The 27926-nt window shown below is 44.0% G+C and overlaps 1 protein-coding gene across 8 annotated transcripts in view; it reads left to right on the forward strand.

Annotated features, from left to right (window-relative positions):
• SHROOM3 (shroom family member 3) overlaps positions 1-27926 on the forward strand; it is a 460954-nt gene that overhangs the window by 33494 nt on the left and 399534 nt on the right. For 2 of the 8 annotated variants that reach the window (XM_068233530.1, XM_068233531.1), the window contains one exon: positions 1369-1593. The exons of 2 other annotated variants lie outside the window; for them this stretch is intronic. In XM_068233530.1, coding sequence (XP_068089631.1) covers positions 1459-1593 — 135 coding nt within the window. In that variant the 5' untranslated portion in view covers positions 1369-1458. Of the gene's footprint in view, positions 1-793; positions 1594-3395; positions 3507-27926 lie in introns of those variants that run through there. 4 more of the 8 variants (XM_068233533.1, XM_068233528.1, XM_068233529.1 and 1 more) reach the window with 4 other exon arrangements.

Here is a 27926-nt window from a genome sequence, read left to right on the forward strand (position 1 = left end):
TTTACATAAAAAAATAAGGGATGTTATAAGCATGTACAGGAGTTTTTAGCTATGCCTCAGCTAACCAGTGATTTTTATGCAGGGGAGATTCTAGACTTTTGGCTGCCTGAGGCAAACTTGTGAGGATGCGCAACCACCCCCCCCCCCCCCCCCACCCCCCGATTTGGGAATGATCGCACAGTACCTGACAATTTACTCTGCTTCATTTAGTGTTCTCACAAGACATGCTGCAGCTCAACACAATAACACACTGGCTGGGTGTGAGCCTGTGAAAAACAAACTGCACACCTTCAGCCACTCCATTCCTCCTCAGTCAGGACAGCAGTGCCACCTCATCCCTTCTGCTGTGCAAGTTAAATGAAACACTGCTGCTCTCCTGCCTCCCCCCTCCTCACTCACAGTCAGACTCCTCATACAGCACAACAAGCTACTTTTCCCCATGATGACCTCTACACCTCGCTCTCCTCTCGCTTCTCTTACTCTTCCTGCATGCTGTTAGTGTAAACACAGTACAAAAATGCTGCCCCTGATGCAAATGTTTCACCTCGCTTCATGCTTCATGAGAGAACCGGCCCTTGATTTATGTCCTTTGTCATCCCAACATTCCAAGAGGAAAGTGAAAATTAGCATGTGGGGTTTCTGATACATGTGAAGTGTTGATGTACTCAGTATTCAAACATCTCTTTCTATTCTTAGCCTCATATCATTTGGATGCTTGCTGTGTATAATCAGCATGACTTGTGCTAATCCTTTGCTCACACCCTCTGCTTTCCTCTCCCCCTCCTTCTCCCAGTGCAGTTACAGTCTGATCTACAAAACTACTGGAGAAAGAGGAGGAATTTACTGAACTGCCAAACACGTTTACTTTCTCTACTCAAATCCACCTGCAGAATTTCAGCTTGATCTGTTTATAAGCCCTGCGTGATTTCCTTGTGTGTGTGGATAAGATTTCACATTCACAGTAACAAGTGGAAATTCCAAAGACTGTGGACTGCAGGAGCAAAGTAGAGCTCACTCACTAAGAAGCCCATGCTGCTTCTAAACGGTAAAGAGATCTCATTCTCTGAACGCAATGAACTGAAAAGATAGCCTATTGTAATGGTAAGTCTGGGGGAGAAGGAGAAGGAGCATCATCAATCAAAAACAAACTCTGCTTTACGTGTCACCCGCTCTGCAAGCATAGTTTAAAAAGTTTGTTGTTTTTTTGCTCGTGTGAAACAAATAGATTGCTTTGGTGGATGTGCCTGTGTAATAAAGAAAGTGATAAATGTAGAGAAGTCAACCGACCAGGATTATTTTTAATCGACTCCCAAGGGCATGAGAGTCAACCCAAAGGACTCAGTGGTCGCCTGTCTACTTCATTCACAGGACAGCAGCAAATGGGAAATTGTAGAGCTCCTGGCTTTCTGAGGACTGATGTGAACTGATAATGCTGTCTGATTGACTGAAAAGGACAACATGGATTGGAGGACGTCCTCCAAGCAGCCGGCTGTGACATCCATATACTTAAAGGCAGCTCTTCAAGGTGGAGCTCCATGGGGTTTCTCCCTGAAAGGAGGTCTAGAGTATGGAGAACCACTGACCATCTCAAAGGTAATGATGTTCTTTGGCAATTAACTGCATGTGGCAATTTCTCCAGTTTTGTGAACCATTACATAGTAAAATAATAAATAGTACTATAATAGAACTATATATCAGTAGGTGTGAAACTCCTCAGAAAGTTATCATTGTCTGGATTGACCTATGTTGCTCTGAGGGCTGGTTCACACTTGGCGCTTTTTCAGCAACTTTGCTAATCGCCAGCGAGTGTTGCTACTATTGTAGCCCTATGGATACATTCACACTGCGGCGTTTGCGATTTCGATCAATCGCAAATGCGATGCATGCAGCGTCTTTGGGGCAATTGCGCAGTGATTCTCGTTCTGTTGATGGGAATCACAGTCGCAAATCACACTGAAATCGCGATATTTTGCCGCTGAATCACGATCGCAGACCTGAATGCGGAAAGCAAGTGCCCAATGTGAACCAGCCGTAAGAAGATTGAAGTACTGTATAGTGTGAAAATGTTCTCTTTGGGTTTAGTATATATATTTATATATGTATTATTTGAAGTCACAGGATGATAAGAACACAAGATGGAGATGATATTGTATTGCTTTTGAACAGATATACCTCTTGTAATTTCAGAGGGGTCTACATATTTTTGAACATTTTTGTTTTTAAAAATACATAAGTGGTCAGAGGATGCTACCAGTAGTCACGCAAATTTAGGCAGATTTATTAAAACCAGTGCAAGAAAAACTCAAGCAGAACTGGTGTAAGAATGGAGCTGGTGTTCAGATAAAGGAATCTGATTGGTCATTCTGAACAACTACCCCACATGTGTATCTGTATTGCATGAAATTCGTTAACATTTTCATTACACTGGTTTTGGTGGTTCTTCTCCAGTATGTAGAGATGCTTTTTGTTATGGCTTCACTGATGTCCATCTCCTGTATAGATGGCTTATATGTCCTGTTGTATTGAGGTGTAACTTACTTATTAAAGTGTAATTGTCTGGCATAAAATCAAAATTCAATTCTTTATTTTTATCTGGTAAACAAGTAATAAGGATGCTAACCAGGCAATCCAAAAGTTAAAAATCACTCTTAGTTTTCTTCTCCATAAAACAACACTCCCCAGTTTCCTTGGCTCTTATTTGGTACATCTGCCGCGTAAAGGAAGTTGCAGGGCATGCTGGATTGTCTTTTTTTGCTGCTTTACTTTCCCCTCATACTTAACCTGCTGGGCGGTCTGGACGAGCTCAGCACGTCCAGTACCGCCGGAGCCTGCCGCTCAGGCCCTGCTGGGCCGATTTGGCTCAAGTAAAAAGCAGCACACGCAGCCGGCACTTTGCCAGCCGCGTGTGCTGCCTGATCGCCGCCGCTCTGCGGCGATCCGCCGCGAGCAGCGGCGAAAGAGGGTCCCCCCAGCCGCCTGAGCCCAGCGTAGCTGGAACAAAAAGTTCCGGCCAGCGCTAAGGGCTGGATCGGAGGCGGCTGACGTCAGGACGTCGGCTGACGTCCATGACGTCACTCCGCTCGTCGCTATGGCGACGAGGGAAGCAAAACAATTTATTCTGGGCGCCGGAGGCGATCGGAAGAACGCCTCCGGAGCGCCCTCTAGTGGGCTTTCATGCAGCCAACTTTCAGTTGGCTGCATGAAATAGTTTTTTTTTTATTAAAAAAAAACCCTCCCGCAGCCTTCCTGGCGATCTTATCAGAACGCCAGGCAGGTTAGCTAGTGCATCCTGATTGACTGAAGCCACTTTCCCTCCTGTTTTCCCCTCCCACACCTCTGTTCCTCTCTGATTGGCCAATATTTCTTATGCTGAGACAATGCATTTTCTATTGCAGAACTGGGTGGAAGTGCCTGAAGACTAGGACGAGGGCGGGCAATGCATACACAATCAGACAGAGGAGAGTAAGGGAGGAAATAACATCAGGATTGGCTTCAAAATAGACACAGTTAAGATTTTCTATTTTGTTACTGTAGAAAAATCACTAAAATGAAAACATGGACAGTCCAATATATACAGTGGGTTGCAAAAGTATTCGGCCCCCTTGACGTTTTCCACATTTTTTCACATTACTGCCACAAACATGCATCAATTTTATTGGAATTCCACATGAAAGACCAATACAAAGTGGTGTACATGTGAGAAGTGGATCGAAAATCATACATCATTCCAAACATTTTTTACAAATAAATAACTGCAAAGTGAGGTGTGCGTAATTATTCGGCCCCCTGAGTCAATACTTTGTAGAACCACCTTTTGCTGCAATTACAGCTGCCAGTCTTTTAGGGTATGTCTCTACCAGCTTTGCACATCTAGAGACCGAAATCCTTGCCCATTCTTCTTTGCAAAACAGCTCCAGCTCAGTCAGATTAGATGGACAGCGTTTGTGAACAGCAGTTTTCAGATCTTGCCACAGATTCTCTATTGGATTTAGATCTGGACTTTGACTGGGCCATTCTAACACATAGATATGTTTTGTTTTAAACCATTCCATTGTTGCCCTGGATTTTTGTTTAGGGTCATTGTCCTGCTGGAAGGTGAACCTCCGCCCCAGTCTCAAGTCTTTTGCAGTCTCCAAGAGGTTTTCTTCCAAGTTTGCCCTGTATTTGGCTCCATCCATCTTCCCATCAACTCTAACCAGCTTCCCTGTCCCTGCTGAAGAGATGCACCCCCCAAGCATGCTGCCACCACCATATTTGACATTGGGGATGGTGTGTTCTGAGTGATGTGCAGTGTTAGTTTTCCACCACACATAGCGTTTTGCATTTTGGCCAAAAAGTTCCATTTTGGTCTCATCTGACCAGAGCACCTTCTACCACATGGTTGCTGTGTCCCCCACATGGCTTGTGGCAAACTGCAAACGGGACTTCTTATGCTTTCTGTTAACAATGCCTTTCTTCTTGCCACTCTTCCATAAAGGCCAACTTTGTACAGTGCATGACTAATAGTTGTCCTACGGACAGTGTCTCCCACCTGAGCTGTAGATCTCTGCAGCTCGTCCAGAGTCACCATGGGCCTCTTGACTGCATTTCTGATCAGCGCTTTCCTTGTTTGGCCTGTGAGTTTAGGTGGATGGCCTTGTCTTGGTAGGTTTACAGTTGTGCCATACTCCTTCCATTTCTGAATGATCGCTTGAATAGTGCTCGGTGGGATGTTCAAGGCTTTGGAAATCTTTTTGTAGCCTAAGCCTGCTTTAAATTTCTCAATAACTTGATCCCTGACCTGTCTTGGACCTGTCTTGTGTGTTCTTTGGACTTCACGGTGTTGTTGCTTCCAATATTCTCTTAGACAACCTCTGAGGCCCTCACAGAGCAGCTGTATTTGTACTGACATTAGATTACACACAGATGCACTCTATTTAGTCATTAGCACTCATCAGGCAATGTCTATAGGCAACTGACTGCACTCAGATCAAAGGGGGCCGAATAATTATGCACACACCACTTTGCAGTTATTTATTTGTAAAAAAAAAATTGGAATCCTGTATGATTTTCATTCCATTTCTCATGTGTACACCACTTTGTGTTGGTCTTTCATGTGGAATTCCAATAAAATTGATTCAGGTTTGTGGCAGTAATATGACAAATGGTGGAAAACTTCAAGGGGGCCGAATACTTTTGCAACCCACTGTATGTTATATAAGTAGAGCAAGTATTTATCTAGTACATAGCAAGGAAATGAGCAGCGCTACTTAAAAACAGACTAGTGCCTACCTGCAAAAGAGTGCAAGCCCCACTTGTGGGGTCGAATACACACCGAGCATACACATGACCTGTCTACCACTGGAGGAGGATGTTGGTTTCCTGTAACAGCTTGCATGCAACCTATTAAGTACTCGTCCCTCCCACTGCGAAGAAGTCAATCCTCCATGGGAGGGGCCTAACACTAACTAAATCCTAACCTATGTATATGCATAGCCTGGGTGCGCTACCAAATAAAATTTGAAGAATCGAAAATTGCGCAAAAGGTGGATCAGCGCAACACCAATCAGAGATGCGCTGAGCCCCCCCAGGAACTACAAACGCACCTTAGTGCGTATTAGTGCTTTTTAATGTAAGAGAAATTTAATTTCTGTGTATGTGTATGTGTACACATGTATTTTGCAATTTACAATTTTTTGCAATAGTGGTCCTTAAAGGACTACTGTAGTGGGGTAAGAGAAAAAGAGTTGAACTTACCAGGGGCTTCTAATGGTCCCCCGCAGACGTCCTGTGTGCACACAGCCACTCAACGATGCTCCTGTCCCCGCCTCTGGTTCACTTACGGAATTTGCGACTTAAAAGTCAGAAAACCACTGCTTCTGCGTGGCCGCGTCCTTCTCCCGCTGACGTCATCAGGAGTGTACTGGCGCTGGCCCAGTATGGTCTGCGCCTGTGCAGTACGCTCAAGGTGACGTCAGCGGGAGCGAGGACGCGGCCACACAGGCACAGTGTTTTTCCAACTTTAAAGTCACAAATTCCAGAAGTGAACCAGTGGTGGGGACCGGAGCATCGGTGACTGGCTGCGCGGGCACAGGATGTCTGCGGAGGACCTTTAGAAGCCCCAGATAAGTTCAACTCCTTTTTCCCTACCCCCCTACAGCAGTCCTTTAAACATTGTCCTGGATTTCTTTTTGCAGACAAGTGCTGCTAATGTCTTACATTCCAAATGGTACTCCAATGTGTTCTTTTCAATGTTTTTTTTTAAATCATTTTTAATATTGCTTTAATGTTATATGGGACATACAATAAAAAGTGAGTAATAGGACTCGTAAAGTGACTGTATTGTATGTACCCAAACACTACATATGGATGCAAATAAATATATTAAAAAAGGAAATAGATATGAAAAAATGTAAATACATGTTATTAGTAATCAGCTTATATAACCAAATTGTTGTTTTCACCTTCTGGACGAGAGGAATTTTCACATTTCAGCGAATCTCCCCTTCATTCCCTAATATCTTTATTACTACTTATCACAACAAAATGATCTATACCTTGTATTTTTCCGCCACCAATTAGGCTTTCTTTGGGTGGTACATTATGCTAAGAATTATTGTATTCTACATGCATTTTAAAGGGATCCTAAACTGAGAAGGACATGTTTTTTCCTTTTAAAATGATACCAGTTGCATGACTCTCCTGCTGATCCTGTGTCTCTAATACTTTTAGCCACAGCCCCTCAACAAGCATGCACATCAGGTGCTCTGACTGAAGTCAGACTGGATTAGCCACTACTGCCCCAAAGAGATCAGCAGGACTGCCAGTCAACTGGTATTGTCTATAAGGAAACATCCATATCCCTCTCAGTTGAGGTTCCCTTTAATGGGAATAATAAGAAAAAAATTGCCATTTTAGTTTTAAAATAAAAACTGTGGATAAAAGCCACATATTTTATTTGCCCATTTGTCCTGTTCATTGCAACATTTAAATTATGTCCCTAGTACAATGTATGGTGACAATATTTTATTTAGAAATAAAGGTGCATTTTTTCAGGTTTACTTCCATCACTAATTGCAAGCACATAATTTAATAATAATATACCCTCTTGACATACATATTAAAAAAAAAATATTCCCTAATGTATGTAGGTGTACTTTTACTATTTGGCCACTAGATGTCCTCGCGCATTATTTCCTATTGCATACAATAAGTACACAAATAGAAAGTAATGCATGGCTGTGTTACTTCGGAAGTGACACAGGGATCTCAATGATGCCCATTCAGCTAACAAGACGGGAGCGGCAGGAACAAGCGCGTGGGAGGAAGCACGGTGGCACCTTTTGAGAATGATCACTGTTTTTGAACAAAAACAGTGATCATTCTCGCCAGACAAGCATGGATTGGCTCAGGGGACTTCTGTCCCCTGCCACCAACCCCCCCATGTCACCAGCAGCATCGCGATCGCAGGCTTCCGCACGATCGCACAAGCAGTCCCCCAAACTGCACGAAGGTGAGTCTCGCATCCTTGCGGCTGTAGCAGCAGAAGCCATGGACATAAGACTCACGTCCGTGCGGCAGTAATGCTTAAATGTTCACACAGACTTCAAAGTGTACCCGAGGTGATATGTGACTTAATGAGAAAAAAAGTGTATGTACAGTACAAAACATTAATAACCAGGCTGTTTTACATGTTTTATTTTGTTACCTGAAAGAGTTCATTTCTAGGCATGGAAGTGACATCTTCTGTCTTGTCGGTACCTTGTTAGGAATATAGTGGTGAGCATCACTAATAAGCAAATTACAGCCATAAAAGTTTTGAGGGCAGAATACAACTTCTGAGGGCAGGGCGAGATAAAATAAATAAATTATTGACCCTTTTCTAACTCTGGGATACTTAATAGGCTGCCACTGATTAGAGACAGTGACACATTCAACCTACTTTGTAAATGTTTAAATATAAAATAAAACCACAGGATAAAAAAAGTCATTTTTAGGAGTAGGAGGATAAAAATAATTGTTTATGTCCTAAGTTTATTTTCATCTCGGGTTCACTTTAACAGTTAATACTCTATAATATTTCAGCATTTAAATTGCATATAGACAAATCTCCATTGCTCACAAACAGTAAACAGTTTGTATAGCTTGACACACCTTAGAAGTAAAAAAAAAAACACCTTACTTCCTCCAAGCCAAATAATATTCCAACTTGTTTATCCAGCAATTTGTGGCCTCCACAAACAGTGTACTGACTTTGTTGAAGCAAAACAAAATCCCAGATGTGATGTACAGATAAGCCTGCACCACAGTCTTAGTGTCCACCAAGCACTCATAGCACACCTCCAGTAACAGCAGCAAATCTTCTTTTATCCCAGCAAGCTCGGAACCCTGGTAATGTTCTTTCTATATATACTGTGGTTACCATTAGTTATTAGTAAGCAATCAACATTGCCATATTAGTATATATGTCACTATTAGTTATTTTCCCATTTATAATTACCTTTGTATAATAGAACAGTGCTTGGCAAACAGGGGGATATACCCCCTCACCCCCCCCCCCCCTTTGGAAAACACTATTTCCACAGTTTTATTTTTACATAGTAATCTGCTAAACGACTTGTTGATTGCACTTTGGTGCCTTCTATGTTGATTAAAAGTTTTTCATCTTACTTGAAGAGATTCTTGTACAATTATCTGTCCGTTTTGAGGTTCTCCACCCAACTGGCATTTGAAGTCTTAATTGTGTGATCTAACAGCTAGTCTATGGCCTCAATTCACTAAGCAGTTTAGACTAGTGTACTGATGCTTTTAAGTCTGCTGATGGTTTGATCAGTAAATTTCAGTGGTTATCAAACTTTTTGGGGTGAAGGCACCCTTGATGGCTTTGACATTTTTTCAAGGCACCCCTTGGCAAAAACAACTACAGAAATGCCGTTATGACTCTTAGCAGGCGACAACTCACACCAGGTAGCTAGTGATGCTTATTAGGCACTGCGATTCCTCTCATGTTCAACTTTAACCATGGTTGCTGGGACTAAAGGTTAACTAGCAGGTAATGCAGCCACATTGTATATCAATGTGCGGTTGCATTACCTGATGGTATTGCACAAAGGATGGGGATGCATGCCGAGGCACCCCTGCTAGATGCCCGAGGCGTACCAGGGTGCCGCGGCACCCAGTTTTAGAACCCCTGGGTCAGTTGCATCAAAGGGGAATTCACTATTGCCAAATGTTTTAGACCTGGACTAAATCATTTAGTAATTAGGTGGGTAAATCAGGGGAAATGATCAAAACATGCAATTCACAAACGAGTAGCTTTGACTGACATCCTTCTCCTCTGATGAGCTCTCCTCTACATACAATTAATGAGTCTATGAAGATTCGACTGTGGAAGTCCGAAACGCCTGTTCGTCATCTGTGCGACCCACGCGGTTTTAACATGTTTTAACTTTATACATTTAATAAAGATATTAATTTGACGGTGCGGATCTTGAAAATTTACTGCTGATTGCTCATTGCTCCAGAGTGGATCCCTTCACGTCAGATCTTGAACATTGGTGCATGAACATTTCTTCTATTACAATTACACTCCTGCATAGTTAATTCAAAAGGTTCCATCCTCACATCTAAAATACCTCACTGAATTACTTTACTGACAGAAATCAGCTGGTCTAATCTCTGTCAGAAAAAGTGGGCGGGGTTACTTCTTGTTTGCCTTTGTGAATTGTGTGATTACTGAATGTTATGCTGGATACACACCATGCGTTTCCGCGTTCAATGTGTCCGTCGATACGCATTGATTCGATTATTTCCGACATGTCCGATTCAAGCTTCGATGGATCGTTAGGTCGATTTGCCATACTTTACATGGCAATCGACCTAAAAATCATAGAAATTCGTTCGGAAATGCTCGGAAATAATCGAATCGACGTGTATCGACGGACGCATTCGACGCGGAAACGCATGGTGTGTATCCAGCATAAGACCAGGTCTAAAAACAGGTCTAAAACAATACACCAAACCGCCAGTAGACTAAAAACCATCTGTAGACTAGTCTAAACTGCTTAGTGAATTGAAGCATATGTAGTTTGTAGCAGAAAATTCAACCAAGCGATAATGAGTAGTGCTGACTGGCTTGCTTGTGAGGTAAAGCCGATATGATTTAAATTAAAGTGAACCTCCAGACTAAAAATCTACTCAGCAGCACTGAAAAGGCTTGGTGTTTCTTTAACAATTTCACACCATCAGAACTTTGTTTTTCTTACCCAAGCCTCATTTTTCCCTGCACAGAAAAGAAAACTGCCCAGGCATTTTTCCCCTGATGCTGTGCAAAGCATGATGGGATTTCTGATGTTGTTGCTCTCGTTCTGTTGTTTTGGTGCAATTTTTTTCTTTAAATTTTGAATCTGAGATTTGAAGCCTAACACGCGCAGCTGGGAGGGATGATCAGGACACATGACAGTTGGAACTGTGGCTCATGCTCCCTGTCACCCCCTTTCAACCAGATAGTAGAAAATTCACACCTCCACACCTGTGTAACAGTCCAGGGCTCCTGGAGCTGAATGCCGGTGCTGGTCTCTCACAGGTACACCACTCCTGTGTTGAGCAATGGCAGAGAAACAAACACAGAGACCGCACTCAGAAGGCTGTTCAATCACTGTATTGAAAATCAGAGCAACAGAGGCACACAACGTTTCGGGCGTAGCCCTTCCTCAGGTGTGCCTCTGTTGCTCTGATTTTCAATACAGTGATTGAACAGCCTTCTGAGTGCGGTCTCTGTGTTTGTTTCCCTTTCAACCAGATGGCTGCCCCCATGAAAAAGATGGCTGCCCCCATGAAATCACAAACATTTGCCTGTACTTTTAAAACAGTGTGGGTAGGAGATTATATTACCCATCTATTTTAATTAACATTACTAATGTAACTTATTGACATTGTGTTTGTTTAGGCTGAAGTTCCCCTTTAAGCACACAAAAAGCTGGGGTACCCTGCAGTAATTAATTCACAGGGTATCATGTTTTACTGCAATCTTAAAGTGAACATGAACTGGATTCAAAATAAAAAGTAATAGATTGTAAACTTGCCAGGGTGGGTACCTTCCCTGTTGCTTCTTATTTTCTTGTAATTTATCATATGTGTACCAATTCATGTGATCTGTATGTATTTGTACTTGTATTGCTGGATAGCATGATCGTACAGTGTCTCAAACGTCTCATGTATATATGTTCCCCAATATTTGATTTGCACTATGTACAACGGTGCAGAAGATGTTGGCGCTATATAAATAAAAAATAATGATACCACCACCACAGTATAGTGGCACTCTGGGTAGTCCAGAAACGTCCCAGGTCATCCTCAAGCCCACAGTTTCCATGCAGGGTTCCTCTGAACATATCTGACAAAAAAGAGCTTGTCGGTTTTGCTCTCATGTACCCGCTCCCATCCGCTCATTATCGATTTTTCTCTTCTGTCCTTAAAAAGTACGTCTTGGGCAGCATTGATGTTGAGGAGGATTTGAGAAGCCACTGGAGCATTCAGAGGCTTCTCACTACTTGGGTAAGTAACTATTCCTTAACCTCTTGACGACCAGCTAACGCCGATTGGCGTAAACTGGTCGTCTGCGGGTTCCCATGGATCGTTCGAGCGGCCTTTCCATGTCCGTTCACGGAGGGTGTCTCCGTGAACAGCCGGAGAGCCGCCGATCGCGGCTCGCTGGCAAAATGTAAACACGCGGGGAAGAAATCCCCGCTGTTTACATCATACGGCGCTGCTGCGCAGAAGCGCCGTAAGGCAGATCGGCGATCCCCGGCCTCTGATTGGCCGGGGATCGCCGGCATATGATAGGCTGAAGCCTATCCTACAATGCGCAGGATGGATATCCGTCCTGCGCAGCCCAGGGAGGAAGAGGTAGGGAGGGAGGGAGCACAGAAAATGCTGCGGAGGGGGGCTTTGAAAAGCCCCCCCCCCCCCCGCAAAGCGCAGCAAGCCGGCGGCGATCAGACCCCCTCAGCAGGACATCCCCCTAGTGGGGGAAAAAAGGGGGTAAGTCTGATCGCCCTGGCATAATTCTGATCTGTGCTGCGGGCTGGAGAGCCCACGCAGCACAGATCAGGCAAACCGCACCTGGTCGTCAAGTTGTTAAAAAGTGTACCAGGGATGGCACTTATGAGTGTATTTATACTTACCTGGGGCTTCCTCCAACCCCATGAGGTGAGTGGTTGTGTGGGCTCCCTCCCCATCCTCTCTAGTTGCTCGATTCATTCATTATTACTCCCGGTAATCTGGCCAGTCGCGGCCAGTTTGTGTAATGAGTGAACTGAGAGGATGGCTAAGGAGCCCACCCAGCTCATGGGCCTGGAGGAAGCCCCGGGTAAGTATAAATACACACATTAATGCCATCTCTCATTTCCTTTAACCTTTGATTTATCACAGGGTTTCTTTAATATATCTCTGATATCACTTTTGTTTTTACTTAAGACTTCATCCAAATCTCATCATTTTGTTTTAGGTAGTATTTCCTTCAGCTATAGACATTTTGCACTTTTAAATCTTTTTACACAAAGTCCCAGCAGCTATGAGCAGTACAACTTGGTTATAAATGAAGATTTATCATCTCTCTTTTAGCCTCTGTCAATTATGGATTTTAATGTAAAGATAAGAATATCACTAAAAAAGTTTAGCTGCAGGCACCATCCAGTATCTGCAGAATTCACAGCCAGAGGCATGACTCACTCTATGGATCAGATATCTGACATTATTGTCTAACATGTTCTTGCTGGAACTGCTGCAGAGAAAACATAGGAGCAAATCAACTTGGAACTCTTAGTGTGTGTGATAGGTACTTGCAGATGTACGGATATGTAAGGCAGATGTATGGATATGTAAGGCGGATGTATGAATATGTAAGACAGGAATATAATACAATAGAGTCTTGGTTATCCAGCACTGACAGGGATCAGCTGATGCCGGATAAGTGGGCTATCTGGTTGCTTAAGACTCAGGCCTATATGCAATTCACTTTTTCTCCTGAGTTTTCTCCTAGGAGATCATTTTTCATCTTCGATTTAAAATAACCTTTTAGCACCTTGCAATGGAAAAAGTGCCAAAATGTTGGTTGGTTGGTACTATCAAAATTATTTTGAGTATTTGTTTGCTTGCTGGTGGTATAAAAGGCATTTTATTTACAAGTTGTGGAAAAAGTGGGCCTCAATGTTAAAAATAGGCCAAGCTAGTTTTAATGTTGTAGCTTATGCAATAATAAAACAGCATGTCTGTACAAAGCTCACCTAGACTAACTGTGCCAGCTTCTCAATCCAAAGCACGCTCTCCAACATACACACTCCACATACAACAGCATCCTTGTGGATAGTGGCTACTTTTCCAGTGTCAACAATGCGGGATCAATGTCCATCCATACATCAGCAGACTCAGATAAATGTATATCTCACCCAACCCGTTTAAATTTATGGGAGCTTTCAAATTTTGACAGCTGTCGTGAGGGTAGTGTATAGCGAACACAGTCCCGTTTACACATCTGAATTAGTTTGTGCACTTTTACCCTGCTAGCGGTATTCCTGACCCAGGCTCAGGGTAAGAAAAACATTCTGCTAGAGTTAATTTTAAGCCTGTGTCATGGTTCCTGCCGGGCGGGTTATTGCAGAGTGCGCAGTGGAGCAACATTCAAAACTCATCTCCTTTTGATCCAGGCAGTCTCCTCTGTGTCCTCCTCTCCGGGGTTCTTGACTTCCTGTATATTGGTATGTAGCCCCCACTCCCACTGAGGCTTATCTTAAGCTGTTTATTATGCCAAATTCCTACCCCCCTTTATTGTAACCCCCTCTCTCCTCCCTCCCGAGCATTCTGGGAGACCAGCTTTATTTTTGTCCTGGCTATAGAACTCTCAGTAACGAACATTCTGCAAAGATCATCTGTCAGTAGTAAAGATGTTGCCGCCTGTAATAAATTTCAGAAAGTAAATCAGGAATATATCCACAAAAGGACCGGTACCACTCGATGTATAATATAGCTCTTAGTGGATGATCCATAGTGGATGTTCCAAAGCAACTTGAGAAATGCCTAAGGAGGCCGAAACAGCGTCTATTGTTGCTGCCATGCTTATGCTAATAAAACTTTAAAAAGCTATATTATACATCGAGTGATGCTGGTCCTTTTGTGGATATATTGCTGTGACCCCTTGGTACCGGGGTGAGGACCTTGGCACACCAACTTACTTTATTCGAGCCACTGGTGGTGCTCCTGGGCACTTGAAAAGAAAGTAAATGAGGGAGAGGTCAAATCTTACAATGGGCAAACACTGACTAAATGAATATTGTAAAAAAAACGTAAGCAATTTTATTCATTATGTTATTTTGGTTACAGTTTTCTTTAAGGTTATTGTCATGGACTAGATTGGTAGGTAATCTCACTTTCATTACATGTCCAGCAGCTAACGATTCTTAGATACAGTGACCAGCTGGAAGCTAATATGGCTAATGGACAAAAAGGGCGCGGCCATAGACTCCAATGCAAAATATCGGCTATTGGGCGCCCGACAGGAAATTTGGGCGCCCGAGAAATAACGGTTGCAGGGTGTAAGGGATCGCTCCTCTCGGCCGCAGTATGATCTGAGGCGGCGACAGAGGTAGAGTCAGCTGACACTTAGGCAGGGGTTTATGTAATAAAACTTAAACTTAACAAATTCCACATGTGACACCAAGGGGGTGGTTTATCTCATCAAATGCCCGTGTGGTCTGGCATATGTAGGCCAGACCACTCGGGATATAAAAACGAGGCTCAATGAGCATAAAAGTAGTATACAAAACCCACCAAAAGTGAAAGAAGGTGATATACAGACGAAAAGAGAGTCCCCCTTGGCACGTCATTTTATTGAATTGAGACATATAGTGACACAGATTAGGTGGCAGGTGTTAGAGGTGGTACAATGTTTGGAAGGGAGGGATCATAGGAATACCCTTCTGAGGCGTGAGGCTTGCTGGATGGACAGGCTGGGGACTCAGTCACTGGGCGGGTTAATTGAGGATTTTAGCCTTAGATGCTTTTTATGACCTTTATTGCTGCTCTTTCTCCCCTAGTAAGGGTTAAGTAACTTTAAGGTTTGTTCCCGCCCCTTAAGAGGGGGGCGTGTTGTTTCATTGTCTTTATATGTTGGAGGAAAGGAAGGAAACTTCAGCATTTGAGAAAGGGCCTCCGCCCGAAACGTCATGCATGCTGTTGTTATGCTCCTGTACTACTGCCATTAATATGCAATAAAAGATCGGAAATACATCTGTGGAGGGTTGAGTCCTACTGGGAATGTTCTTTGCATTTTATGTAATAAATAGTAATCTATGATGCTGACCCTGGCTGGAATTGAACACTGGTTTCTCATGTCAGAGGCAGTGCTCTTAACCACTATGATATAGCTGACACACAGTCAGGATGTTTTTCTGGTTACTATTGGTTACCCAGCTGACATGTATTGTCACCCGTGTCAGCTGATCTCTCTCTCAGCTGATACTTAAACATGATTAATGCCTGCGTGTGATTGGCTGTTGTTTGCATGTGGCCGGCCACTGATTAGATGCTGTCAGTATTTAAACCTAGCTTGCTGGTTGTGCTGTTACCTGCTGTTTCTATTGGAATATCTGGACTTTGAACGCAGCTTTGATTACTGGACCTCACTTGTCTGCTACCTGAACTGACCCCTTGCCTGGAATATCGTGACGACCATTGCTGCCTGGTTTTGATTTTGGAAACGTTCTTTGACTACTCTCTGCCTTGCCCTCCGGTACTGTGATATTTCTGCTTACGCGTGTATGACCCTGGACTGTTGCTGGACTTTGTTATTCTGTTTCCTTGTTTGGCCTGGAAATTTATTTGCTTACCCTGCATTCAGCTCCAATACCTTGCACTCTAAAGGCCTGGGTGTAACCAAAGTTGGGCAGGTGTTGTCTCTTCATCTATCGTTCAAGCGGGGACGCGCCACATAGGGTGAAGCATGTGGAGTTAGATTGGGGCATTGGAGTTGATTCGTGAGTGGATATCCCTACAGGCCTAACATAGGGATCGTGTTAACAAAAGTTTGTTACAACCCTTAAACAACAACCAGAGAATCATCATGTGCTTATTTATGCTTTAATCTTTAACCTGCAAAATCTTATTCAAAACCGTGGTTCACAATACATTTAAAACATCATAAAACCATATACTGGCACATGAGCTGCTACTTCCTAAAATCCCACTGTCCTTGTGATGGTTATTGCCGTATCGATCACCCAGCCGCAGCCTATGCAAATCGATCGGTCACCCAATCACAATTGGACATGTGTGGGCCCACTACCCGGCGCACACCACGAGGCTTCCACACTCAAACTGTACAGTGCACTGTAACTTTTGGACAGCTAGCTGACTTGGTCTTCTATCAATGTCCTCGATCTTGAAAGGCAGTGTAGCAAAAATCTGTAAATAATTCTTCTAGGGAGAACAATTCCTACTGTCCGTTATTGACAGCCCTCTCAAATACCCATGGGTTTACATTCATGCTATACTCCTGCATTGGTGTGGTGCCAGACTATTGCTTCACTTCCCATGCCTTTACACAACTACAGCAGCATGTCACTATACTCTTCCGCCCATCCCGGGCTGCACATGTCACAGCTTATACTTGTAGTGTAAGATATTCACAACCTTCTCGCAGTGCTGCGCTCTTTCTGAGAGAGCTCCGCTCAGGGCTCCTATTGGTTTGGATGCCCGATACTGGATGCGCATCAGCTCACAGCGTCTCCTGCTCTGGCTGCTCTCAGTTTCCCAGCGAAGGTTCACGGCGTGACCCGGTGTCCCGGGTTAGTGAGCGCTCACATGTGCCAGTCAGGCCCCGCCCGCTGATGCGTTTCGCCCTGCCCACGGGGCTTTCTCAAAGCGAAATGATGATTCTCTGGTTGTTGTTTAAGGGTTGTCATATTAGTTAGGTTACCAGAGCGTCTCCTCTGTAGAGTGGTGCTAATTTTAACCATGTGGCCGCCGAAACAATAAGTGGTGTATATATAACAAAAGTTTGTGTTTACAGAATAACGTTTATTACAAATACCTGTTGCTTATTTTTTTTTTTGTGTTTAAGTTTCACTTATAGGAGGTTTTACTTATTTTTCGTTTTTAAATGTAGCTTTCAGGACTGTAAATTTTTGTTTACACTTATATTATCATTTTAACCACTTGCCGACCGCCCACAGCCGATGGGCGGCGGCAAGGGCTGGGCCCAAACAACCGCAATGCGCCCATCGGCGGGCGTGGTTATGCGGCGATCACGTCATTCATGACGCAATCAGCTGTCGGCGACAGGCTCCGCCCCCCTCGCTCTGTAACCCGCCGTTCGGAAGCGCCTGCAGGTAACTAGCTGCCCGATCGCCGCTGACATAGTGTATAATAGGCTTTGTAATGTATACAAAGCATATTATACAGGCTGCCTCCTGCCCTGGTGGTCCCAGTGTCCGAGGGACCACCAGGGCAGGCTGCAGCCACCCTAGTCTGCACCCAAGCACACTGATCTCCCCCCCTTCCCTCTGATCGCCCACACCACCCCTCAGACCCCCCCCAGACCACTGTTTGCACCCAATCACCCCCCTAATCACCCATCAATCACTCCCTGTCACTATCTGTCAATGCTATTTATTTTTTATGCCCTAAACTGCCCCCTGCTCCCTCCTGATCACCCCCCACCCCTCAGATTCTCCCCAGACCCCCCCCCCCCCCCCTGTGTACTGTATGCCTCTATTCCCCCTGTAATAACCCACTGATCACCTGTCAATCACCCATAAATCACCCCCTGTCACTGCCACCCATCAATCAGCCCCTAATCTGCCCCTTGCGGGCAATCTGATCACCCACCCACACCATCAGATCACCCGCAGATCCGACGTCAGATCACCTCCCAAGTGCATTGTTTACATCTGTTCTCTCCTCTAAACACCCACTAATTACCCATCAATCACACCCTATCACCACCTGTCACTGTTACCCATCAGATTAGACCCTAATCTGCCACTTGCAGGCACCCAAACACTCGCCCACACGCTCAGATTGCCCTCAGACCCCCCCTTATCAATTCGCCAGTGCATTATTTACATCTGTTCTTCCCTGTAATAACCCACTGATCACCCGTCAATCACCCATCAATCACCCCCTGTCACTGCCACCCATCAATCAGCCCCTAACCTGCCCCTTGCGGTTTATCTGATCACCCACCCACACCATCAGATCGTCTGCAGACCCGACGTCAGATCACCTCCCAAGTGCATTGTTTAAATCTGTTCTCTCCTCTAAACACCAACTAATTACCCATCAATCACCCATCAATCACCCCCTGTCACCACCTGTCACTGCTACCCATCAGATCAGACCCCTATCTGCCCCTAGGGCACCCAATCACCCACCCACACCCTCAGAACGACCCCAGACCTCCCCCCCTGTGTACTGTATACATCTATTCTCCCCTGTAATCACCTGTCATTCACCCGTCAATCACCACCTGTCACTGCCACTTATCAGATCAGACTTTAACCTCCCTCTTACGGGCATCTGATCACCCTCCCACACCATCAGATTGCCCCAGACCTACTCTCAGATCACCTCCAAAGAGCATTGTTTACATCTGTTCTCCATCAATCACCCCCTGTCACCAACAGTCACTGCTACCCATCAGATTAGACCCCTATCTGCCCCTAGGGCACCCAATCACCCGCCCACACCCTCAGAACGCCCTCAGACCCCAGCCCTAAACACCTCGCCAGTGCATTGCTTGCATCTATTCCCCCCTCTAATCACACCTTGAGACACCCTTCAATCACCTCCTGTCACCCTCCTGTCACCCCCCTAGCACACCTACCCATCAGATCAGGCCCTAATTTGCCCCGTGTGGGCTCCTGATCACTCGGCCAAACCCTCAGATCCCCCTCAGACCCCCTTCCGATCACCTCCCCAGTGCATTGATTGCATCAATTTTCCCCTCTAACCACCCCCTGAGACACCCATCAATCACCTCCTGTCACCCCCTTTTTATCAAAGACATGTAGCACAATAAATTTGGACAAAAATGTATACAGAAATTTTACTTTATTTGAAAAATGTCAGCACCAAAAGTAAAAAAAATATTTTTTTTGACAAAATTAATGTCTTTTTTGATGAATATAATAAAAACTAAAACTCGTAGCAGCAATCAAATAGCACCAAAAGAAAGCTGTATTAGTGACAAGAAAAGGAGGTAAATTCATTTAGGTGGTAGGTTGTATGACCGAGCAATAAACCGTGAAAGCTGCAGTGGTCTCAATGGAGAAAAAGGCTCTGGTCCTTAAGGGACGAAAAGACTGTGATCCTCAAGTGGTTAAAATTCGTTTTCAGACGTATAAAGCTTAAATATCGTTTTCAACCTTATTCTATTGGAAATACATTGCTTTTGGTATTAACTTTGTTTTTTACACTTCTAATGCGTATATTATAGTTTTCGGATTCATTAACTTACTAATATATCGCTTTTAATATTGCCATTATTTTAAGATTTTTAATGCGCAATTGATTGTAAGGATATTCTATCTGCAGAAGCTGTTGATGCTACAGTATTAGCATACCATTTAATAATTGTGAGCCCCCCAAAATGCCAAATACTGTGACAATAACCCCAAAGTAGCAAACACAGTTTCTATGACCATCAAATAATACCTGCAGCAACTGTTACCACTGACACATGAATTGCAATAACCATTACCTCCGACAAATTAAATGCACCTACCATTACCTCTGACAAATGAAATGCAGCAGAAAACTATTACTTTAACTCCGCAAACGGTAAATGAGGCAAACATTACCTCATGTGGCCACAGAGTCCCACGGCTGGGACACCTGGCAGCCAAAAGTGGGACATAACCTGGGACACATTGCAGTCTGGGATGATGGACCCTGAACCGAGAGACGTGTCCCAGGTAAAACGGGGCGTCTGGTCAGGGTATCTTAGAGGAAAATAACACTGAACATACAAAATCAAATCAAATTACCATTATACTCATGGGACAGTTTATACATTCTTGAAGCAGCAGTCCCCTTGCCTAGTCCCCCCCCCCCCCCCCTTCCATCATATGCAGTAAAATCAAATCAGATCACTATTACATTCATGGGACAAATTATAAAGTTTTGAGGTGGCAGTTCCTTTTTATACTCCACCTCCCATTCTCCGTAGATACACATAAACACATGCTCAACTGAGCTTTGCATTCATGTTTTCAGGTAACTGGTAAAGCCATAAGCCTGCGGGAGGTCAGGTTGTGCTTGGACTTTAGATTGCCATCCATGGTGTTTGAGCTTCTTTACTTTTCGTCTTCTGTATAAGATTTGTATATATTTTACTTAACACATTGTGTTTGCACACACAAAGGGAGACAGTTCTTCCATTTGGTACTATTTTTCCAAACGTCAGAATATAACTTTTAATCTTGCACGCCACCATGTTGTCCTTTCCCTGCTCAATTATAATAGCATAAAGTGACTGGGCCCATTATGCTTTATGCACAGCAGGGGGTGTATAAGTTTGTCATTTCAGCAGGAAGTACAATAGAATCTTGTGAATGCTTGCTATCGTCCTCCAGAATGACAGCAATTGGGCCCTTTCATGGGCATTTTCTTATTGTGCTGAAAATGTGTAGAGCTATTCTGCTTTACTGAATGTTTAATTTGTTGACTCTTAAACTGCTTTCAGTATACTGTACAGTTCCTCATCTTCAATTTCGTTTTGAAAATAACAGCTTGAACACATCACTACAAAGCTGATTATAATTATGTTTTAACTGAAAAACAACTACAGTAATTACAGAAATCTCACCGCTTCAGTAACTGAATCTTTTGCTGCATGCACTATTATTGTGAAGGCGACAGAATGAAATTGCACATTACTCAAGGTTTTGGCCTAATTGTGCTTTGAAAATGCTCAGGTCTCCAGCTGAGAAGTTTGGGTTTTATAAAGCTGGCTCACATTGAAAGAATACAATACAGGTTCAGCGCTTATCGCAAGATGGAATGTTATGGTTCTGTTGCTAGGTAATCTCATGCCCACTGTATGTAGCTCAAGGTTAAAAATAACACTTTTGGGATGTGCACTTGTGGATAAAAGCTGTAAAATAGTACTTTGGGTATTTAAAGAACCCCAGGAAGAGTGCTTTAAATCATATTAGATGTAACTTTTTCAACATCTGCAAAAACAGCCTTGATTGTTTTGCTGCCATCAGCAACTCCTCTCTGGGAAGTCTTGTTCAGTCCATTCAACATATAATACAACTGGCAGCAAAGTGGTTGATCATATCATACAACCTCACCTAAGTTGTTTACATAATGTGATTCATAGCTACTAATGACCTAGGAGGGGTGTCCCAGATGCGAAGCAGGTTACTTAGGCCCTCAGCAACGAAGCTGGGCACCATCATAGCACTAGTGCTATGCCGCGCACTCGGCTCAAGAGTAATTCGGGAACCATGCAATCGCCAGAACCCGAATTAAATCTCCTTTCGAGTTGCTAAAACTTAGAGGGGGAATAGAATTTAACACCGTTGGGGGTTTGAGTGGCAGCAAGGTGAGCCATCATTCGGCTCACCCTGCGCCCAGCTCACCGGCAACACCATAATACATACCCCCCAGACAGTCCACGCTCACGTCAGAACAAGGAAAAGCTGCTGCATCTTCTGCCATCAGCCCCTAAACACAGCTCTCCACCTACTGTGCTGTGAGACCCCACGTGACGTCATGCATGTGCCACTCCATTGTCCCTCTGTCTCCCAACATAGAAACCCAGCCCGTCATTTGCTACACAGCTGGTCCCGACCCCCTATGGGTGACATCCATCAAAGGTGTGTACATGCCTTTAGATGTACCCTCAGTTAGATTGCCTAGGGCCTGATTGATGTTTTTTGTTCTTGTCTGCACCCTCTACATGTTCTCTTACCAAGGACTAGTTTTGTTTCTATTTGACAGCTCTTCTACAGCTATATCCTAAGTTTAATTAAATTGCATCTCTGGTGTACTTAAAAAACACAGATGTACACTAATGCTTAAAAGTTAGAATGCCCCAACTCACTGTCTGGGCATTCACATTGGCAATAACTGGCTAGGATGGCCAACAAGCTAAAGTGTCAGCTTCCTGGCCAAGAGCTTTTTGTTCCCAATAGCAGATGCCATTTTTATACAGCTTCAACATTTCTAAGCTTTGGCAGTGATGAAATGCCTCTTATGTTATGCTGGATACACACGGTGCGTTCGCGCACTCGATTTCCCGCTCGATTCCCGTCGATTCGTTTATTTCCAACATGTCCGATTTGGATTTCGATGGATCGTTAGGTCAATTTGGCATACTTTGCATGCGAATCGACCTAACGATCCATCGAAATCCAAATCGGACATGTTGGAAATAAACGAATCGACGGGAATCGAGCGGGAAATCGAGTGCGCGAACGCACCGTGTGGATCCAGCATAAGAAACTTTTAACCAACAAAATTGTTATATGTAGATGAGAGGAGTCGAAGTCTGTGGATTCATAAACTGAGAAGTTGGAGTCCGATGATTTTTGTACTGACTCCACAGCCCTGGATAGGACTCTTGTTTCTCTAAGGTAATTTTAATATGGCATCTATTACATGGGCCCTTCAAATTAGAATCAGACTTTAACAACAATTTTCACAGAAGCAATTTGTACACCATGCCTGTTAAGATTCATACACACGTCCAACTTAATGCACAACCAACCGTACAACATGACCAACCACACAATAAGTTGCTTACCTGACTAGTGCATACACACACGCCAACCAACTAAACAACCAACTCACTGAAATATTATGCGTGCAAGCTAAATGAAAAACTTCACAACAATGTCACATTCAAAAACAATAACGTTATTCAAAAGACACACATTCCAACCTGCCTGATAGTTGGTCATATTGATCCACCGGTTGAATCTGGCAAACAACCTCTTTATCAGGTGGTCATTTGGTTTTCTGTCAGCTGTACACATACCCAACTTATCTTCCAACAGACAAGGTTTGAAGATAATTGGACAGATTGTTAGTAGGTGTGTATGAACCTTTACATTAGCAGTGGGTAAGGGGTCAAATAACTATTCTAATCTGCCAAGTATGTACTGAAGCCTTTCTACAAAATGTAAATTCATTTTCTTTTACTTCACAGGTAAAATTTACCATAGCTGATTGAGACTAGATTTTGTTTTAGATAACAAGGTTATGCTTGAGAGATTTGACAATATATGAAGTATTTTTAATTAATTCTTACTTAAACTGAGTGGTACTTGGAAAATGATAGTAGGTGATAAAATCAAAAATGTGAGGCACACTGTGTAATGTACCCCAGATAATTAGAAATGCTTGCAGAAATAAGCTCAGGACTTTTAATATTACAAAGGCATGTGCTTGGCTTGCTTGTGCTGAAAGTGGAATGTCTGCCAACAAAATCCCTTTCAGACCTTTTGGGTTTTGCTATAATACACTATTGCCACCGCCATGTTATTTTGTTAGGTGTTGCAATATTTTTACATTACATTTTTTTTCAATGTTAACATTTTACTGTAAATTAGAACAAATATATGCATGAAATGATGCGGAAACATCTGTCAAAAACCACAGCACTAGCTGAGACTGCTGCATTTCTTTGTAGGTTTTCTTCACTAATTGACCCCCAGACCACTCATTATTTTTTGTGCTTAGGGTGCATACACACGTGCAATTTTTATTATTCAATGACTGGCCAAATTTACTACTTCTGTGTATTATGAGCACTTACCTACACAACCTGTTCATAGTATTCATAGTATTCACATTCTGTGGACCCTCATGCTAAATTTGGTCAGAAAACTAAAATTGGATGTGTTTATCCATCCTAAAGCTTGGTAGACGCCTTCAGTTTTGAAAGGTCAATGATTGGCCAGTTTTGCCACCTTCGTGTAGTACAGGGGTCAGGATCCTTTTTGTCTGAGAGAGCCGTAAACGCCACATATTTTAAAATGTAATTCCGTGAGAGCCATACACTGTTTCAAACTGGTACAGAAGGGCTCACGTCCCTGTTGCCATGGTGATGTGTATACAGTTGATCCGCCAGGCAGCGGAAGTGTCAGACACGTCTTCAGCTTCTCTTGGGTTTTAGCAACATCAGAAATTTCCCCGAGAGCCAGACAGGAGAAATACCGTCCAACAGCTTGTACAATTAGCTAGCTGACTTGGGGGTTGATTCACTTTGTAGGAACTTTGGCCCAATAGGCTGCCCGTCAAGTGACAGGCAGCCTATTGGGCGAATCAAAGTGCGAGGATCTCGTTCTACAAAGTCACTGGACCTGATGGGACAATTGGGGCAGCCGTTTGTTTTGGGGGGAGCGCGAGTAAGTGAGTAGTGCATGCTACAGCAGTAGCGTGCATTTCCTTGAAAATGTTACTTGCGCTGCCACACTAAGCTTGCGCTGCTTGAGCAGTGTAGCTTAGTGAATCAACCCCTACTGCTTTGACTGTAAGCCAGATGTAGCCATCAAAAGAGCCACATCTGGCTCCCGAGCCATAGGTTCCCTACCCCTGGTGTAGTATGAGGGTCAACAGTTTTGAATACTGTGGACCAACTGTAGGTAAACCTTCATTCTACATGGAGGTGGTCAATGATTGGCTAATCAAAATTGAAGGTGTGCACTGGGCTAATCTGATGCTAAAATGTGTTTACTTTAACCACTTGACGACCGGCCACAGCCGATGGGCGGCGGCAAAGTGGACGCCGAAAGGACCGCAAAACGGCCATCGGCGGTGCGTCCTTAAGGCTCTGCGGGGCAGCGATCGCGTCACTGGTGATGCGCACTGCCCCTGGCAACAGGCTCCGCCCACCCGTGACAACATCCGGCCATATGGAAGCGCCGGCGGGATGTTAACCCCCGATCTGCCGCAATACAAGTGTATAATACGCTTTGTATTATACAGGCTGCCTCCAGCCCTGGTGGTCCCAGTGTCCGAGGGACCACCAGGGCAGGCTGCAGCCACCCTAGTCTGCACCCAAACACACTGATCTGCCCCTCCCTGCCTCCTGATCGCCCACAGCAGCCCTCAGACCCCACCCCCCAGACCACTATTTGCACCCAATCACCCCCCTAATCACCCATCAAACACTCCCTATCACTATGTCAACGCAATTTTTTTTTATTCCCTAAACTGCCCCCCTGGGGACTCCTGATCACCCCCAGACCCCCCCCCCCCTGTGTACTGTATGCATCTATCCCCCTGTGATAACCCACTGATCACCTGTCAATCACCCATCAATCACTTCCTGTCACTGCCACCCATCAATCGGCCCCTAACCTGCCCCTTGCGGGCAATCTGAACACCCACCCACACCAGCAGACCCTACGGCAGATCACCTCCCAAGTGCATTGTTTGCTTCTGTTCTCTCCTCTAAACACCCATTAATTACCCATCAATCACCCATCAATCACCCCCTGTCACCACCTGTCACTGCTACCCATCAGATCAGACCCCTATCTGCCCCTAGGGCACCCAATCACCCGCCCACACCCTCAGAACACCCTCAGACCCCAGCCCTGATCACCTCGCCAGTGCATTGCTTCAATCTATTCCCCTCTCTAATCACACCTTGAGACACCCATCAATCACCTCCTGTCACTACCTGTCACCCCCTAGCACACCTACTCATCAGATCAGGCCCTAATTTGCCCCGTGTGGGCTCCTGATCACTCGGCCAAACCCTCAGATCCCCCTCAGACCCCCTTCCCATCACCTCCCCAGTGCATTGATTGCATCTATTTTCCCCTCTAATCACCCCCTGAGACACCCATCAATCACCTCCTGTCACCCCCTAGCACTCCTATCCATCAGATCAGGCCCATAACAACCTGTAATCCAAGAGGCCACCCTGCTTATGACCGGTTCCACAAAATTCGCCCCTCATAGACCACCTGTCATCAAAATTTGCAGATGCTTATACCCCTGAACAGTCATTTTGAGGCATTTGGTTTCCAGACTACTCCTCACGGTTTTGGGCCCCTAAAATGCCAGGGCAGTATAGGAACCCCACAAGTGACCCCATTTTAGAAAAAAAGACACCCCAAGGTATTCCGTTAGGTGTATGACGAGTTCATAGAAGATTTTATTTTTTGTCAAAAGTTAGCGGAAATTGATTTTTATTGTGGGGTTCCTATACTGCCCTGGCATTTTAGGGGCCCTAAACCGTGAGTAGTCTAGAAACCAAATGCCTCAAAATGACCCGTGAATAGGACGTTGGGCCCCTTAGCGCACCTAGGCTGCAAGAAAGTGTCACACATGTGGTATCGCCGTACTCAGGAGAAGTAGTATAATGTGTTTTGGGGTGTATTTTTACACATACCCATGCTGGGTGGGAGAAATACCTCTGTAAATAGACAATTTTTTGATTTTTTTTTTTTTATACACAATTGTCCATTTACAGAGATATTTCTCCCACCTAGCATGGGTATGTGTAAAAATACACCCCAAAACACATTATACACCTTCTCCTGAGTAAGGCGATACCACATGTGTGACACTTTTTTGCAGTCTAGGTGCGCTAAGGGGCCCAACGTCCTATTCACAGGTCATTTTGAGGCACTTGCTTTCCATACTACTCCTCACGGTTTAGGGCCCCTAAAATGCCAGGGCAGTGTAGGAGCCCCACAAGTGACCCCATTTTAGAAAGAAGACACCCCAAGGTATTCCGTTAGTAGTATGGTGAGTTCATAGAAGTTTTTATTTTTTTTGTCACAAGTTAGTGGAAAATGACACTTTGTGAAAAAAAAAAACAATTTCCGCTAACTTGTGACAAAAAATAAAATCTTCTATAAGCTCAACATACTACTAACGGAATACCTTGAGGTGTCTTCTTTCTAAAATGGGGTCATTTGTGGGGTTCCTATACTGCCCTGGCATTTAAGGGGCCCTAAACCGTGAGGAGTAGTCTAGAAACCAAATGCCTCAAAATGACCTGTGAAATCCTAAAGGTACTCATAGGATGTTGGGCCCCTTAGCGCAGTTAGGGTGCAAAAAAGTGCCACACATGTGGTACCGCCGTACTCAGGAGAAATAGTATAATGTGTTTTGTGGTGTATTTTTACACATACCCATGCTGAGTGGGAGAAATATCTCTGTAAATAGACAATTGTGTGTAAAAAAAAAAAAAAAAAAATTGTCATTTACAGAGATATTTCTCCCACTTAGCATGGGTATATGTAAAAATACACCACAAAACACATTGTACTACTTCTCCTGAGTACGGCGGTACCACATGTGTGGCACTTTTTTGCACCCTAACTGCGCTAAGGGGCCCAACAGTACCTTTAGGATTTCACAGGTCATTTTAAGGGCATTTGGTTTCTAGACTACTCCTCCCGGTTTAGGGCATCTAAAATGCCAGGGCAGTATAGGAACCCCACAAGTGACCCCATTTTAGAAAGAAGACACCCCAAGGTATTCCATTAGAGGTATGGTGAGTTCATAGAATTTATTTTTTGTCACAAGTTAGCGGAAATTGATTTTTATTGTTTTTTTTTTCACAAAGTGTCAATTTCCGCTAACTTGTGACAAAAAAAAAATATTCTATGAACTCACCATACTCCTAACAGAATACCTAGTGGTGTTGTCTTTCTAAAATGGGGTCACTTGTGGGGTTCCTAAACTGCCCTGGCATTTTAGGGGCCCTAAACCGTGAGGAGTAGTCTTGAAACCAAATGTCTCAAAACGACCTGTGAAATCCTAAAGGTAGTCATTGGACTTTGGGCCCCTTAGCGCAGTTAGGGTACAAAAAAGTGCCACACATGTGGTATCGCTGTACTCAGGAGAAGTAGTATAATGTGTTTTGGGTTGTATTTTTACACATACCCATGCTGGGTGGGAGAAATCTCTCTGTA

The sequence above is a fragment of the Hyperolius riggenbachi genome, chromosome 1, assembly GCF_040937935.1.
Source record: "Hyperolius riggenbachi isolate aHypRig1 chromosome 1, aHypRig1.pri, whole genome shotgun sequence".
Taxonomy (NCBI): Eukaryota; Metazoa; Chordata; class Amphibia; order Anura; family Hyperoliidae; genus Hyperolius; species Hyperolius riggenbachi.